Below are 15,969 nucleotides of genomic sequence, written 5' to 3' on the forward strand. Positions count from 1 at the left end.
GTGAGGAAGACAGTCGATAGAATCATGAAAGAGTTTTACTGGCCGCACAGGAGGAAGGATGCTATTGACTATTGTAGATGTGAGCTAACACAATTACAGGCTATTGATATGCTAACAGCTTGCCACGATAGGCGAACAGACCTCGTCGGCGTTATCACGAAAATTAATGAGGCTAGGGTGCCACCTGATAAGGGGAAAACCCATTTTGAAAAGATAAGTATGGTGCCGACCAGATGGGAGAACTCTATTGTTTTGGCCAACTTTGCTGATGAGTTCTCTCACTTAACCCCCGAATAGAGCGAGCCGCTAATAAAGCTAATTAACTGGCACTCACACGACTGGCACTCACACGTATGTCTGGATGTCCCGAAGCGATGCAAAGAACCGGGACATGGTGTTGTTGTCACATCAGGTCAGCCTAGTGAGCAGCACCCCTATAGGATGATTAATTCAGTGACAAAAGGGCTAAAGAACGCAGAAGCGTATATTGGCGATTTAGTGGTCTGGAGTGACACGTGGGAAGAGCTGTTTAAAAAGCTGTTTGAAGCCAGCCTGACAGTGAACCTCGCAAAAAGTGAATTCGGCCACGGAAAGAGCACTTGTTTGGGATTTGTGGTAAGACAGGGGCAGCTGGCACCGATGCAGGCTAAGGTGCGGGCTATCTCTGAAGACCCACCCCGACAGACAAGAGAGCCCTGAGAAGGTTCTTGGGGATGATGGGGTATTATTGGAAGTTTTGCAAAAACTTTGCGGGTATTACCCTCCCTCTTACTAAGCTCTTGCCAAAGAATGCTAAGTTTGTGTGGGACGACCCTTGTTATCTTTGTCCGGGATGGAAACCACTGAGAATTTACACTGATCACAACCCATTAGTGTTTTTGGCCACTATGAAGTTTGCTAAATTGGAGCCTGGTCTTAGAGGATTATTAAAATAACACATATAAAAGGAACGGAAAGGTGATTGCTGACTGTCTGTCAAGGTGTTGACAACTTAAAGTTCTCTGTATTAGCCGAATAGCTGATAACCATGTATATTTGTGTGTATCTAATAATGTATTCATACCTATAATTTTTACCCCGGTAAAAATCCTTTGAAGGATAGGGGTGTGACGAAAAGCCAAGTTATCAGAAGATTGATGCAAATGAAAGAGATAAGTGAGACAATGGAGAAACATTCGAAATGTTAATGAGAGAGGAGAGAGAGATAACGGAAAGAGACACCAGTCCGAGTATTGACAGACTGATTGCTTTGAACCTGAACTGTTTGACGTTTGATGTACAGGCGATACCCCAGCAGGGGGATAAAAAGAACAGGTTTGCTAAGGCACGACAGACACCACGAGATCACGAGATAACGAGACCCTGGAAAAGCGGTGTGCCCCCACAAGTTGGTGAGAGTTGGAGGTCTGGTCGCAGGAACCCAACCATAGATGCACAGGGTGAAAAGGGTACGATTGGTGGGAACCTGGTGTGTGTGTCCGCCCTTGCCTGGGTGCCAGGTTCACCGCGGAAGAACGGTCGTATCCGGAACGGAGGGGTCACAGTTGGTGACCACAGAAGACATCAAAAGGGTTCGCCCGAAAGCTAACTGCGAAGAACAAAGGTCTGTCTGAATCAGATTTGCATATCATCCTCGCTCTCTCTCTCTCCAATGGCACAACAGCAATTACTGCGAACTGTACTAAGCTGAACTGAACTCTGCGTCACTTGAGACTGATCATTTTACCCCTAGACTGCGATAGAGCTTGATTGATTCCTATTATCCTAGTTCTGTGTACATGTGTGTTTTATCATTGCTAACCTGTTGCATTTATATCCTTACAATTAGAGTACTGTGTTACTTATTTCTTTAATAAAACTTTCTTAGTTCCAGTAATCCAGACTCCAACTAAGTGGTCCATTTCTGCTGGTTTGGCAACCCAGTTACGGGGTACGTAACAGTATGCTGGCCTTTATTAATCAGAGCATTGAGTATAGGAGTTGGGGTGTAATGCTGAAATTGTTCAAGGCATTGGTGAGGCCAAATTTGGAGTATTGTGTACCGTTCTGGTCACTGAATTATAGGAAAGATGTCAACAAAATAGAGAGAGTACAGAGAAGATTTACTAGAATTTTACCTGGGTTTCATCACCTAAGTTACAGAGAAAGTTTGAACAAGTTGGGTCTTTATTCTTTGGAGCATAGAAGGTTGAGGGGGGACTTGATAGAGGTACTTAAAATTATGAGGAGGATAGATAGAGTTGATGTGGATAGGCGTTTTCCATTGAGAGTAGGGGAGATTCAAACAAGGGGACATGAGTTGAGAGTTAAAGGGCAAAAGTTTAGGGGTAACATGAGGGGGAATTTCTTTACTCAGTGATAGCTGTGTGGAACAAGCTTCCAGCAGAAGTGGTTGAGGCAGGTTCGATATTGTCATTTATAGTTAAATTGGATAGCTATATGGACAGGAAAGGAATGGAGGGTTATGGGCTGAGTGCAGGTCGGTGGGACTAGGTGAGAGTAAATGCACAGACTAGAAGGGCCAAGATGGCCTGTTTCTGTGCTGTAATTGTTATGTGGTTATATATCACAAAGCACCCATTGTATTAAGGAATCTCCTTCAGGTGGGATCCTCCAAGCATCCTTCCTGAGGCTCTTCTTTCTGCACCTCCTGCCAAAGACCCCAAACCAGACTACTGTCCTTCAGAAAGCTGATCCCGCCCAGCTCTCTCGAATCTTCCATAGAATCCCACCGGGCAGAAAGTTGCAACACGTACCAAGACAATCCTGATTGGCTGATATAACAGTCCCAAGTTGGACAACATGGCTCCTTATCTTTAGGCAAAGCCAAGACACTCTTACTAGCAGGACCCATTGCTTTTGCAGAAAACTACTAAAATAAGAATACCTCACAGCATAGCAGTAGAAGTCTTAACCAGAGCATTATATTCTCTCCCCACCAAAAATAGTCATGTCCACATGACTTTGAAAGTTATTAAGCTATTATTAATAATACACTATTCAGTTGAATCTATTGATTTCAGGATCTCCACTCCATTTGTAACATATCTCACTTTTAGGATGGATGCTACACTCTGTTTCCCCAGTGCATCATATGCTGGCCTATCTTGGGCATGTCTTGACTCTCTAAGACCTCCTGATCTCATCTTCAACCACTCCTTGTGACTACTTCTGTCTTTTTAGGGACATTTCCTTCTGTTTATAATTCATACTTTCTCGGGGCTCAGATCCCCCCGCCACCAGACTGAACTCCACTTCATCCCCAATTGTATTGGAGCCCATTTTCCCCTCACTGCCTATTATCATGTTTGACTGTCCACTGGCAGACATCCCACCTCTCCCGGAACTTCCGGGAGTCTCTCTCTGATGCCCGCAAATTATATACAATATCACGGAAATCAATTTTTTTGAGAGCGAGTGAGAGTAAAGCAAGGGAGAGCGCGAGAGTGACCACGAGAGAGCGTGTGCGAGAGAGAGGGCGAGAGAGAAAGCAAGCGAGAGCGCGCGGGCGAGAGAGAGAGAGCGAGCTGGAGAGAAAGCAAGCGAGAGCGCTTGAGAGCGCGCGAGCGACCACGAGAGCGAGAGCGCGCCATTGCAGAGTGTTCCAAAAAAATATAAAACGTACATCACCCAGACTACACTAAAGTGTACCCCTGCCTAATTGGGGTCAAAATAATGACAGTGTTGCTCGCTGCACTGTTTGCAGGACCTCTCCTGGAAGTCTCCCACAAATTGATGGTGCTACCTCCCTGAAATGAGTTTTTGCAGGTGGGATGTCTGCACTGGCAGTCCTTCCCTCCCTCCCCCCCATATATAAATCAGGGCTGGGATATTCAGATATTTTTAAATCAGATTTTGGGGAGTTTGCATATGGTAAAGCATTTCCCATTTCCTCATCCTCTGAGTCTGTACAGTATTCTGGGGTTGGTTTCCCTTTGGGTCTTTCCACTGAAATCAAACTATTGTCAGCTTGTTGCCTTTCTGTTCTCTTCCTCCTGTGCAGAGTTGTACTGGGTGTAGGTTTTGTGTCATGTTCTAGGTCAACACGTACTTCCTGCAAAAGGTGGTTCCAATGGAGAACTTTGACAGGACCATTTCTATCCTCTGGTTTCACCCAGATAACGCCAAATTTGGCATCTGGCTCTCCACTTCGTAAGGCCTAGACACCCAGAAGTCAGTCAACTTGTGCTTCCTTGGTAGCCCTAAATTTCTTATTAACACTCTGTCCCCAGGCATCAGTTGAGAACCTAATCTTTTGATCATATCTCCTCATTTCCTTAGTTTTGCTTGGTAGCAGAAGCTGCTGCTAGCTCTTAAGCTTTTTGCGGTTCTTTCTTCATGTCAGACACATAAATGAGATACGTCTTCTGTGGTAAGTCTTCACAGCCACTTCCAAAACAGATCTACAGGTAATCTCGCTTCACGTCCGAACATCAAATAGTATGGCGAGTATCCAGTAGCTTCATTCTGTGTACCAAATGCCCAATATGCTGGCTTGACTTGTTCTTTTTATTGGCATCCAAGGTTCCAAGCATGTCTAGCAATGTTCAGTTAAACCTTCAGGCTGAGGATCACCCTGAGCGTGATATGACTTCTCAGCTCCAAGCATGCTCAGTAATTCATCTATGAGCTGATTCTCAAAATCCCTTCCCTGATCACTGTGTATCGTTCTCGGGAGGCCATAATGAACAAAATAACACAGGCAACTGTGGATGCTCTCTGATCCTTGTGGGGAAGGCTTGAGCATATCTGGTGTAGTGATCTGTGATGACCAAGATATTTGCAATGTTACTGGAATCAGGCTCTGTGGAGATGAAATCCATAAACACTAAATCAAGTGGTGTCGTACTTTGTAAATGAAATAATGGAGCAACTCTTGTAGGCAGTGTCTTCCTCTGAATACATTGGATGCACAACTTACAGTACTCTTTGACCTTAGGCTTCATTCGGGGCCAGCAGAACCAAACTTGGACCAATCAGTAGGTCTTGTGAAACCCCAAATGACCTGAATCATCATGAAGTGATTTTAGTGCAATCCTTAGTACTTCTCAGGCAAAATGAACTGGGAACACTGAGGTCTGTCTGGAGGAGATGTGACCCTGTATAAAACTCCAGTTTGTCCCATTCCCTCATCAGTATGGGTATGGTAGGGTGTTTTGTCTTCTCAACTTGGTCATATATACCCTTTGACAACAGATGAGCAAATGGAACCTATACAAGGGTTTTCTTTCTGAGCTGCTGCCAATTCCACAGAGCTCAAGGTGGGCAACTGTTTCATATCCAGAATGATCAAGTTGCAATAGGCTTGTGGAATGGCATGGCTAGAAGCTCCCAAATGATTCAGAGCAGTATCAGGCCGTAGCTTGGCTCTGATTTCCCCACTGTGGAAAACTGGCATATTGCTTTAATGCCAGAGGCAGGAATGCCCTCTCTGTCCAGTTCTTGCACCTCAAGTGAACGTTGTGACAATGCGTCCGCAGCAGCATCCACTTCCCTCGCCAATATTTAAGGCTGAAATCAAAAGCACACAGCGCCGCCAATGAGCGATGGCCTGTGGCATCCAGCCTAGCCGAGGTCCAGCTATAAGGCAGTGGATTGTTGTCAATTCTCACCTTGAACTTGGCAGCATATAGTCACTGAACTTATCCACCCTGGCTCATTTCAATGTCAGAAACTCCAATTTGTTTGTAGGGTAGTTTTGTTTGGATGATGACAATATTCCATCTTACAAAAGCCTGATATAGAACACCATCTAATTCCTCATGGCTATTGCCTGTATCCAGTACATACAGCAACTGGGGGTTTGCAAAGGGAAGCACAAGTGCTTTAGTCAGCAACTCTTCACACTTTGCATCCTATCTTTCCCCAAAAGGCTCTGAAAGGCTAAGATAAACCTTGCCACTTTCTTTCGTTTCCTGCCTTTCTTCCCCAAGGGAGAGTATTCACATCGAAGTTGATTCAAAGGGTGACCTACTCTGGAGCAGTCCTTCACAAATCTCTGGTACACACAGAATCCAAGGAACGAGCATAGAGCACTCATATTCTTGGGCTTTGGCCATGTGGTCACCACCTGTATCTTGGACAGATCCTTAGCCACTCCATTCTGAGAGACTATGTGTCTGACATAGTTGACTGATGTTTCAAAGGTTTCAAGGATATACTTAATGACAGAGAAATGTACATCCTGAAATGCTTTTTCTTTGCAACCATCCACGGAAACAGAGGAGTGCTCCCAAAGAATGAATGACAGTTAAATGTTAGAACCCCAAAGTCCCCCCCCCAGCTTCCCCCAACGTGTAAGCGGCAGCAAACAATGATCCCCCCTCCCCCACCAGCAAAACAAAAAGCATCGGCACCCAGCACCAAGCACTCAAGTGTGTAGCAAAGCAACAGCAAAGACCTCAAAACTACTTGTTCACCTGGTATTCGACATACCACAGGCTCTCTCTCTCTCAGTAAACTGAGATGTTTGCTCTGCTAAGCCTCGTAGTCTTTTTCCCCATTGGGGGTGAGCTTGACTCCAGAGAACACTCTCAGCCTTCGACTCTCCGCAGCTACATTTTGGCATGTATCAACCAGTGATGTAATAGCTGAGACCAGCTAAGAATTTAAATCAACAGCTGAAGGACTTATTAGACCTTTCACATCAGACAGCTCCTTTCCCTCACTTCGCAGAAACGAGAACAACTTATCTTTAAAATCTTCGCCCTCTGCTACATACAACTTGTCTTCAACCTCAGTGATATTGCCCCCTTCTCTAAAAATATACTCTGCCCGTGGCCCCATCTCTCCAGGCGCCCCTATTTTATCAGGCAGTGAAACTACAGCCACGTCACTGTCTGGACTAACAAGACTTCCTTAGCAGCTGATTGGTCAAAACACCGTTCAATCAGCGTAAGTTTTCCCAATACTTTTACGGAACTCAGCACTCTAAGTAACAGTTCGATGGGAATTCGAACGTCCACCCCACTCACAACACAAGCATTGCTGTGGGTATCATCTTTGAATTGCACCAAATTTAATCCCCACAGCATCCATAATAAAGTACCTTAATTACGCTGTACCTCACTTTCCACAAACACTGGCTTAAACAAAGAAATAAACTGCTTAATCAATCCTTATACAGCATTCACACAGCATCTGAATCCCAGATGAGTCCCTGCAAAAGCAACCCTCTCACCGGGGCTCGTATACAAACTTGGCTCGTTAGCTACTCTGCTAACAGCCACGGTGCTCAGTGAGAAGGCCACCTTTTATAAACAATATACATCTCGGGTTGGTGTGATTTGGGATTCAACCAATCAGGGAAGTTGGGATGTTCCAATTGATTGTGGTGAATGCTGTGCAAATTCTGCCCTTACATAATTATCAGTCTCCAGAAATGATAGATCCTACACCAGCATAAAATTATAAAGGAAGTATATTTACCAATTTTTCAACTTTATCAAACAGTTATCAGGAAAAGAAAAAAAAGATAAAAGGGCCCATTACAGTTAAACCAGTCTAAATGTGCACATCAATTGTACTCGTTTCCGTAGTAGCTGGGTCTATTGCTTTACTCACGGCGCTGAATTCCCATCACCAACCACAGGTAGAACTTGCCTTCTTGGAATCCTTTATGTCACAAAGCACTCCTTGCATTAGGGTCTCCCCTTCGGGTGGGATCCTCTAAGCACCTTCCCTGGTGCTCTCCTCTCTGCACCTTCCGCCAAAAGACCCCAAACCAGACTACTATCCTTTAGAAAGCTGATCCCGCCCAGCCCTCTCGAATCTTCCATAGTATCCCACTCAGCAGAGAGTTACAACGTAATACAATCCCGATGGCTGACACAGCATTCCGAAGTTGGACAACATGGCTCCTTATCTTTAGCCGAAGCCAAAACACACTTGCTAGCAGGACACATTGCTTTTGCAGAAAACAGCTAAAATAAAAATACCTCGTAGCATAGCAGTAGAAATCTTAACCAAGGCATTACATTTGCAATTATCTTTATATGATGGATCCAGGACAAGTCTTCTGTGATAGTGACACCCTGGAGTTTAAAGTCACTGACCCTCTCCATTTCTGATCCTCTGATGAGTACTGGCTCATGGACCCATGGTTCCCTGTCCTGAAGTCTACAATCAGTTCCTTGGTCTTGCTGGCATTGAGTGAGAGGTTGTTGTTATTACACCACTCAGCCTCCTATACGCTGTTTCATCGCCCCCTTTGATACAGCCCACAACAGTAGTGTCATCAGCAAACTCGTATATGGTGTTGGAGCTGTACTTAGCCACACAGTCATAAATTTTCACCATTTACACTTCGGACTTCAACTACTGCACAGGGTCTTGTCATCTTCAGAAGTTTTCTGATGACTCTGCCATAGTTGGATGCATCAGCAAGGGAGATGAGGCTGAGTACAGGGCTATGGTAGGAAACTTTGTCACATGGTGTGAGCAGAATTATCTGCAGCTTAATGTGAAAAAGACTAAGGAACTGGTGGTAGACCTGAGGAGAGCTAAGGTACCGGTGACCTCTGTTTCCATCCAGGGGGTCAGTGTGGACATGGTGGAGAATTACAAATACCTGAGGATACGAATTGACAATAAACTGGACTGGTCAAAGAACACTGAGGCTGTCTACAAGAAGGGTGAGAGCCGTCCCTATTTCCTGAGGAGACTGAGGTCCTTTAACATCTGCCAGATGATGCTGAGGATGTTCTACGAGTCTGCGGTGGCCAATGCTATCATGTTTGCTGTTGTGTGCTGGGGCAGCAGGCTGAGGGTAGCAGACACCAACAGAATCAACAAACTCATTCGTAAGGCCAGTGATGTTGTGGGGATGGAATTGGACCCTCTGATGGTGGTGTCCGAAAAGAGGATGCTGTCCAAGTTGCATGTCATCTTGGACAATGTCTCCCATCCACTACATAATGTACCGGGTGGACACAGGAGTACATTTAGCCAGAGACTCATTCCACCGAGATGCAACACAGACCGTCATAGGAAGTCATTCCTGCCTGTGGCCATCAAAATTTGCAACTCCTCCCTTGGAGGGTCAGACACCCTGAGCCAATAGGCTGATCCTGGACTTATTTCCTGGCATAATTTACATATTACTATTTAATTATTTATGGTGCAACTGTAACAAAAACCAATTTCCCCCGGGATCAATAAAGTATGACTATGACTATAGGTGTAAAGCAAGTAGAGCAGGGGCTAAGCACACATCCCTGTGGTGCTCCCGTGCTGATGGAGATTGTAAGGAGATGCTTTTGCCAATTTGAACTGACTGGTGTCTGCAAGTAAGGAAATCTAAGATCCAATTGCACAAGGGGTTATTGAGACCCTGTTCTTGGAGTTTACTGATTAGTTTTAGTTTCCTGATGTATGCACCTTTGCTGTCCAGTTGTTCCAGGGTTGTGTGTAGAGCCAATGAGATGGCATTTGCTGTAGACCTGTGGCTTTGGTTGGCCAATTGGAACGGACCCAAATCGCCACTCAGACAGGAGCCAATATGCATCAACACCAGCCTCTCAATACACTTCATCACTGTGGATGTAAGTGCCACTGGGCGGTAGTCAATGAGGCAGGTTACCACTCTCTTCTTGGGCACTGATGTGACTGAAGCAGATGGGTACCACACACTGCTGGAGTGAGAGGTTGAAGATATCTGTGAACACACCAGCCAGTTGGTCAGCACAGGTCTTCAGTACTCAACCAGGTACTCCATCTGGACCAGGTGTTTTCCAAGGATTCACTCTCTTGAAGGCAGCCTGCAAGTCATCTTCAGATGCTGAGACCAAAGGATCATCGGGAGACTTGGGGGTGCGTGATGGTTCCTCCCTGTACTGGTGGTTAAAGCGAGCATAGGAGGCATTGAGTTTTGGGGACCTTAATGCCTATTAGTTTGGTATGGTCACAAGCATTGAGGTACAGTGAAAAACTTTCTTTTTATATGCTGTCCTTACGGTCCTTACAGGATATTTAATCACGTCAGCACATTGAGGTAGTACAAGGGAAAGCAATAACAGAATGCATACTGGAGTGTTACCATTACAGAAAGAGTGTGGTGTAGGCAAACAATTAGGTGCAAAGCAAAAAAAAATCATGACATGTATGAGTGATGATAAGCCTGATTCTGATATAGGTCTCTAGTGTGGACTGAGTGGGGAGGGGGCAGGGAGAAGGGGAATCATGGTTGGGAAAAGGGGAAGGGAGGGAGGAGAGAGCGAGAAGCATCAGAGAGACATTCTGTAATGATCAATAAACCAATTGTTTGGAATCAAATGACCATGTCTAGTGTCTCATGCCCCAGCACTCCTTCACTGTCAGCTGTCACACACCCCTCCTGTGTCATTTCACCCTCAGCAATCCCAACATCCTTTTCTCCCACCAGCTCCGCGCTCTAGGTTGACAAATACAGTACTTTTCAAAAGTCTTAGGTTCCCTAGATATATGTACCAAAGACTTTTGCACAGTATTCTATGTAAAACTTGTTATGTTGCATATATGTTCTATGTTTCATGTACTGAGATATGATGAAAAATTGTCCTGCATACTGATCTTACAAGTCAATTTATTATGACGGTGCGTTAAGGAAGTACAAGGTAAAACAATAACAGAACACAGAATAAAGTGTAACAGCTAGATTGTGCGGACAAGAGTCCTCATCATGTCAGGGAACCAGTTAATAGTCTTACAACAGCAGGGCAGAAGGTGCTCCTGAGCCTGGTGGTATGTGCTTTCAGGGTTTTGTATCTTCTGCCTAATGGAAGAGGGGAGAAGAGAGAGTGTCTGGGGCGGTTAGGGCCTTTGATAATGCGGTCTGCTTTACCGAGGCAGCGAGAAGTGTAGGCAGACTCCAAGGAGGGGCGGCTGGTTTCCATGATGTGCTGAACTGTGTCCATGACTCAATGCGGTTTCTTGTGGTCATGGGCAGAACTTTTGCCATACAAAGCTGCTATGCCCTGTGAACCAACGAATGGTTAATTTTAAATTGCGCCTTCAATTTTCTATCTGTGTAGCAATACTTAATTTGAAATTGGGTACTTCTATGCTAGTTGGTATTGCAGACTGTCCCAATTTAATAACTTTGACCACTCTGGGAGGAAAGGCAGAGCTGAGGCCAGTGAAATGTAGGGGAAATGGGCTGAAAAACCAGCCAGATGAGCCTCTGGATCGCAAAACTGTGCGAGTACAGATTTGGGGTGTGATGATGCTGAAGGGCACCTGGAGAGGAAATGTTGTAAGTCCTTTGCCTTGCGTTTATTTCACAGTGCCCAGAGTTTACCAGTTACGTCGGGCATGAGGTTATACTGGAGCGGTTACGGGAAGGCCGAAGAATGTGCAAAGACATGGAGGAACTTCTGAAAATGAGGTGAGATTCAGCTGAGTTTCCACTGAGGCAAATATTTTAATCATGCAAAAGCCACCCCCAAATAACTGTGGCTTGGAGCAAATGGAAGCTGCCACCGAGATCCCCACAGGGCGGCACAATAACAGTTAGTGTACAGCCATTACTGTGCCAGGGACTCAGGTTCAATTCCCACCACTGTCAGTAAGGAGCTTGTACGTTCGCCCTGTGATGCTTGGGTTTCCTCCAGTTGCTCCAGTCTCCTCCCACACTCCAAAGGCAACAAAGCTGTAGAAACGCCAGCAGAAGCTCCAGAGACCTCATCCCTGGGAGAAGAAGGATCTTCGCCTTGAAGGTGTAGAGATGGGCTACACCTGCCCAGGACAGAGGACTCCGGTGAGCTGCTGTTGGCAGCCTTTGCCCCCCCATAGGGGTGACATCCTTAAGAAGAAGCAGCAGCAGCAGCTGGGGGTCAGGCAGCATCAGTGTTTCAAGTTGAGACTCTCCATATGGACTGGCTTTTCTAGAGCTTCACAGATCGTTGTCTTTACCCTTGCTTTAGAAATTACAAGTTACAACCAGCCCATGCTGCTTAATTACACCAATGTGACCAATTAACCTACCGACGAACTTCTTTAGAATCAGGGAGGAAACTGGAGCACCTGGAGGAAACATATGTGGTCACTCCTCGCAGACAATGGCAGGAATTCCCCCTCCCATTCCTTCAAAGAAAAAAATTCAACACCTTCCGTCCCCTGCTCTCGGGTACTGTGATGTGGGTGGCTGTGATGGGAAGAACAAAATTCCCTTAGCTAGTTCCTCCTCCAAATACTAAGTTTACCCCATTACATCTTATGACTTCTCCATTCTCCTTGTCTGTCCAAATCTGGATGAGCTGTAGTTTTCTCTATTAAATATTGGGAAGACCAAAGCCATTGACTTTGATTCACATCTTAATCTCTGTTCCTCACCCATTGACTAAATTCTCTTTCCCTGGTCAACTTGCCGCTGGCAGTTCAACTTCAGGCTGAACTTTGGTGACCAGGTCCGGTTCCTCCTGCCGCGTACAATGCCGCTCAGGGACTTGGACAAATATTATATTGTGACTGTATGTGGTATTGTAACCACGTGCTGTGTGTGACTATACATGTATTGTGCTATGCAGGTTGACCTCAGAGGAATGATATTTTGTGTATGGTTGAATGAGAATTAAAAATTGAACAAATAGCAGATTAGCAATAAATACTGAGCACTAGAAGAATAGAAGATTGATGCAGGAAGGCGTCAAAGTCTGACGACTTGTTGTAAGCTGCTCTACTAATACGAGATTAAACTCTTTTTCAAAGCACTGTGTAATAATTTGGGCTGTTCAAAAGTTCAAAGTAAATTTATTATCAAAGTGCATATATGTCACCACATACCACCCTGAGATTCATTTTCTTACAATAGAACAAAGAAATCCAATAGAATCAATGAAAAACTACACATAAACAACCAATAGATAAAAGACAAACTGTGCAAATACAATAAATAAATAATATTGAGAACATGTGTGTTGTATCCTTGAAAGTGAGTCCACAGACTGTCTTGCCACCCTCTCTGTATCTTGGTACATGTGACTATAATAAGCCAATATTATTGTTTGATATGTGAGAGTGAAATACTTGTTGTCTATTTTGCACAGGGCAATAGCAGAAGAGAAGTACGGAAAGGAGCTAATGAACATTGCACGGAAGGCCGGGGGTCAAATGGAGCTGAAGTAAGAGAAACGGATCTATTGGAGTCGGTTTATGCATCTAAACCGATATTGGTGCCTTTCCAATAGCTTTAGTCTGCCAGTATATTTTAAAACTAGAGAGTTTTTCTTTAACCTTGGAAAGATTTCACCACAGAGATGATCAGAAATTGAGGAACCACCTTGTTCTTCTGATGAAATTTGACAAACAGTGTGACGTCAGCAGAGGGACGATGCATTACATGAATCCAGTGGTAGATGAATCATCACTTTAAGAGTCTCCAAAATGTCCCTAATGAATTTGCCTGTACAACCTCCCTCAGTAGTGTGTTTTATGTGCTCACCACTCTGTGTTTAAAAAAAAATCTTACCTCTGACAGCCCCTATACCTTCCTCCAATCATCTTAAAATTATGCCCTCTATGCTTAGCCATTTCCACCCACCTGATCTATAGCTCTTGCCATATTATACACCTCATCCTCCTTTGCTCTAAAGAGAAAAGCCCTAGCTCACTCAACCTATCCTGATAAGACGTGCTCTCTAATCCCGGCAACATCCTGGTAAGTCTCCACTACACCCTCTTTAAAGCTTCCACGTCCTTCCTATAAGGAGGCAACCAGAACTGAAAGCAATATTCTAAGTGTGGTCTAACCAGGGCTTCGTAGAGCTCTCATCTCTTGAACTCAGTGCCCTGACTAATGTAGGCCAACATACCATACACCTTAAACAACAGGAATTCTGCAGATGCTGGAAATTCAAGCAACACACATCAAAGTTGCTGGTGAACGCAGCAGGCCAGGCAGCATCTGTAGGAAGAGGTGCAGTCGACGTTTCAGGCCAAGACCCTTCGTCAGGACTAACTGAAGGAAGAGTGAGTAAGGGATTTGAAAGTTGGAGGGGGAGGGGGAGATCCAAAATGATAGGAGAAGATAGGAGGGGGAGGGATGGAGCCAAGAGCTGGACAGGTGATTGGCAAAAGGGGATACGAGAGGATCATGGGACAGGAGGTCTGGGAAGAAAGACAAGGGGGGGGGGGGACCCAGAGGATGGGCAAGAGGTATATTCAGAGGGACAGAGGGAGAAAAAGGAGAGTGAGAGAAAGAATGTGTGCATAAAAATAAGTAACAGATGGGGTACGAGGGGGAGGTGGGGCCTTAGTGGAAGTTAGAGAAGTCGATGTTCATGCCATCAGGTTGGAGGCTACCCAGATGGAATATAAGGTGTTGTTCCTCCAACCTGAGTGTGGCTTCATCTTTACAGTAGAGGAGGCCGTGGATAGACATGTGAGAATGGGAATGGGATGTGGAATTAAAATGTGTGAAATACCATTCACCTTCTTGACAACCCTATCAAGTTGAGTGGCATCATTGAGGGATTTATGGGCGAGGACCCCGTGATCCCTCTGTTCCTCCACACTGTTAAAAATGCTGCCATTAACCCTGCATTCTGCCTTCAAATTTGACCTTACAAAGTGAATCACATTTTTTTGGGTTGATTTCCATCTGCCCCTTGTCAGCCCATTTCTGCATCCTGTCAATGTCCCATTATAATCTACAATGGCCATCCATACAATTTACAACTCCACCAGCCTGAGGGGAAGCCTATGTAGTCACGGGGAGGACTTGCAAACTCCCAGCAGACAGTGGCAGAAATTGAACCATGATCGTAGGCACTGTAAAGCCTGTGCTAACCACTACACCACCATGTCACCCTCCCAGTCCTTTGCTGATTGGAGGACCACTGAACAAGAGTGATGAAGGAGGGGCAAGCAGGTAAAACTGTCCCTTCATTTTAAAAAGTGGTAATCAAGTTTTAATCTGCAAATACTTCCTAGCCAAAGATCTGAAGTTTAATAACAATTATGTTTTGTATGATTATAAATTTTCCCTGAAAGTGGCGTCACAGATAGACAGGGTTGCAAAGAAGGCCTTTGGCACCCTGGCATTCATAAATCAAAGTATTGAGTATAGGAGTTGGAATGTTATGGGGAGGTTGTATAAGACATTGGTGAGGCCAAATTTGGAGCATTGTGTACAGTTCTGGTCACCTAACTATAGGAAGGATATCAGTAAGATTGAAAGAGTGCAGAAAAGATTTACTAGGATGTTGCCGGGTCTTCAGGAGTTGAGTTACAGGGAAAGATTGAACAGGTTAGGACTTTATTCCTTGGAGCATAGCAGAATGAGGGGAAATTTGATAGAGGTTTACAAAATTAGGAGGGGTATAGACAGAGTAAATGTGAATAGGCTCTTTCCACTTAGATTAGCAGAGATAAATATGAGAGGACATGGCTTTAAGGTGAAAGAGGAAAGGTTTAGGGGGAACATTAGGGGGAACTTCTTCACTCAGAGAGTGGTGGGAGTATGGAACGAGCTGCCATCTGACGTGGTAAATGTGGGCTCACTTAAGTTTTAAGAATAAATTGGGTAGATACATGGATGGGAGAGGTCTGGAGGGTTATGGACTGGATGCAGGTCAATGGGACTAGTGGAATAATGTTTTGGCACAGACTAGAAGGGCTGAATGGCCTGTTTTCTGTGCTGTAGTGTTCTATGGTTCTAAATGGTTCATTAGGACTGAAGCATGCATTAGATGAGGTGATTTTCTTGTCTCTGTAGGGACAACTGGTTAGGTCCAGTAAGATTGAGTAGATTGATTCTAATTTTGTGATCCTCGAGACTCTAAAGCATTTTGTTCAAGTCTCTCCAAGTAAATATAGGCTTTATTTAAATTGTTAATTAGCACCTTGATTTTAAAAAAGGCATTGACTCATTTGCAGCAAAACATTTCTTAGCAAAGCATGTGTTCATTTCCTGCCTTAAGTGCTATAAAAGCAACTGTTAGAACAGCTTGTGGTTATTGCTGCAGCAAAATAGGAAATGACATAATTGATGAA

The 15,969-nt window shown here is 44.6% G+C and overlaps 1 protein-coding gene across 5 annotated transcripts in view; it reads left to right on the plus strand.

The window, feature by feature from the left end:
• The window catches only part of pstpip1a (proline-serine-threonine phosphatase interacting protein 1a), a 121,857-nt gene that overhangs the window by 32,120 nt on the left and 73,768 nt on the right, over positions 1–15,969 (plus strand). For all 5 annotated transcript variants that reach the window (XM_072282783.1, XM_072282784.1, XM_072282782.1 and 2 more), the window contains exons 2-3: positions 11,262–11,362; positions 13,023–13,097. In XM_072282783.1, coding sequence (XP_072138884.1) covers positions 11,262–11,362; positions 13,023–13,097 — 176 coding nt within the window. The remainder of the gene's footprint in view (positions 1–11,261; positions 11,363–13,022; positions 13,098–15,969) is intronic.

This window comes from Mobula birostris, chromosome 18 (assembly GCF_030028105.1).
Source record: "Mobula birostris isolate sMobBir1 chromosome 18, sMobBir1.hap1, whole genome shotgun sequence".
In the NCBI taxonomy this organism is placed as follows: domain Eukaryota; kingdom Metazoa; phylum Chordata; class Chondrichthyes; order Myliobatiformes; family Myliobatidae; genus Mobula; species Mobula birostris.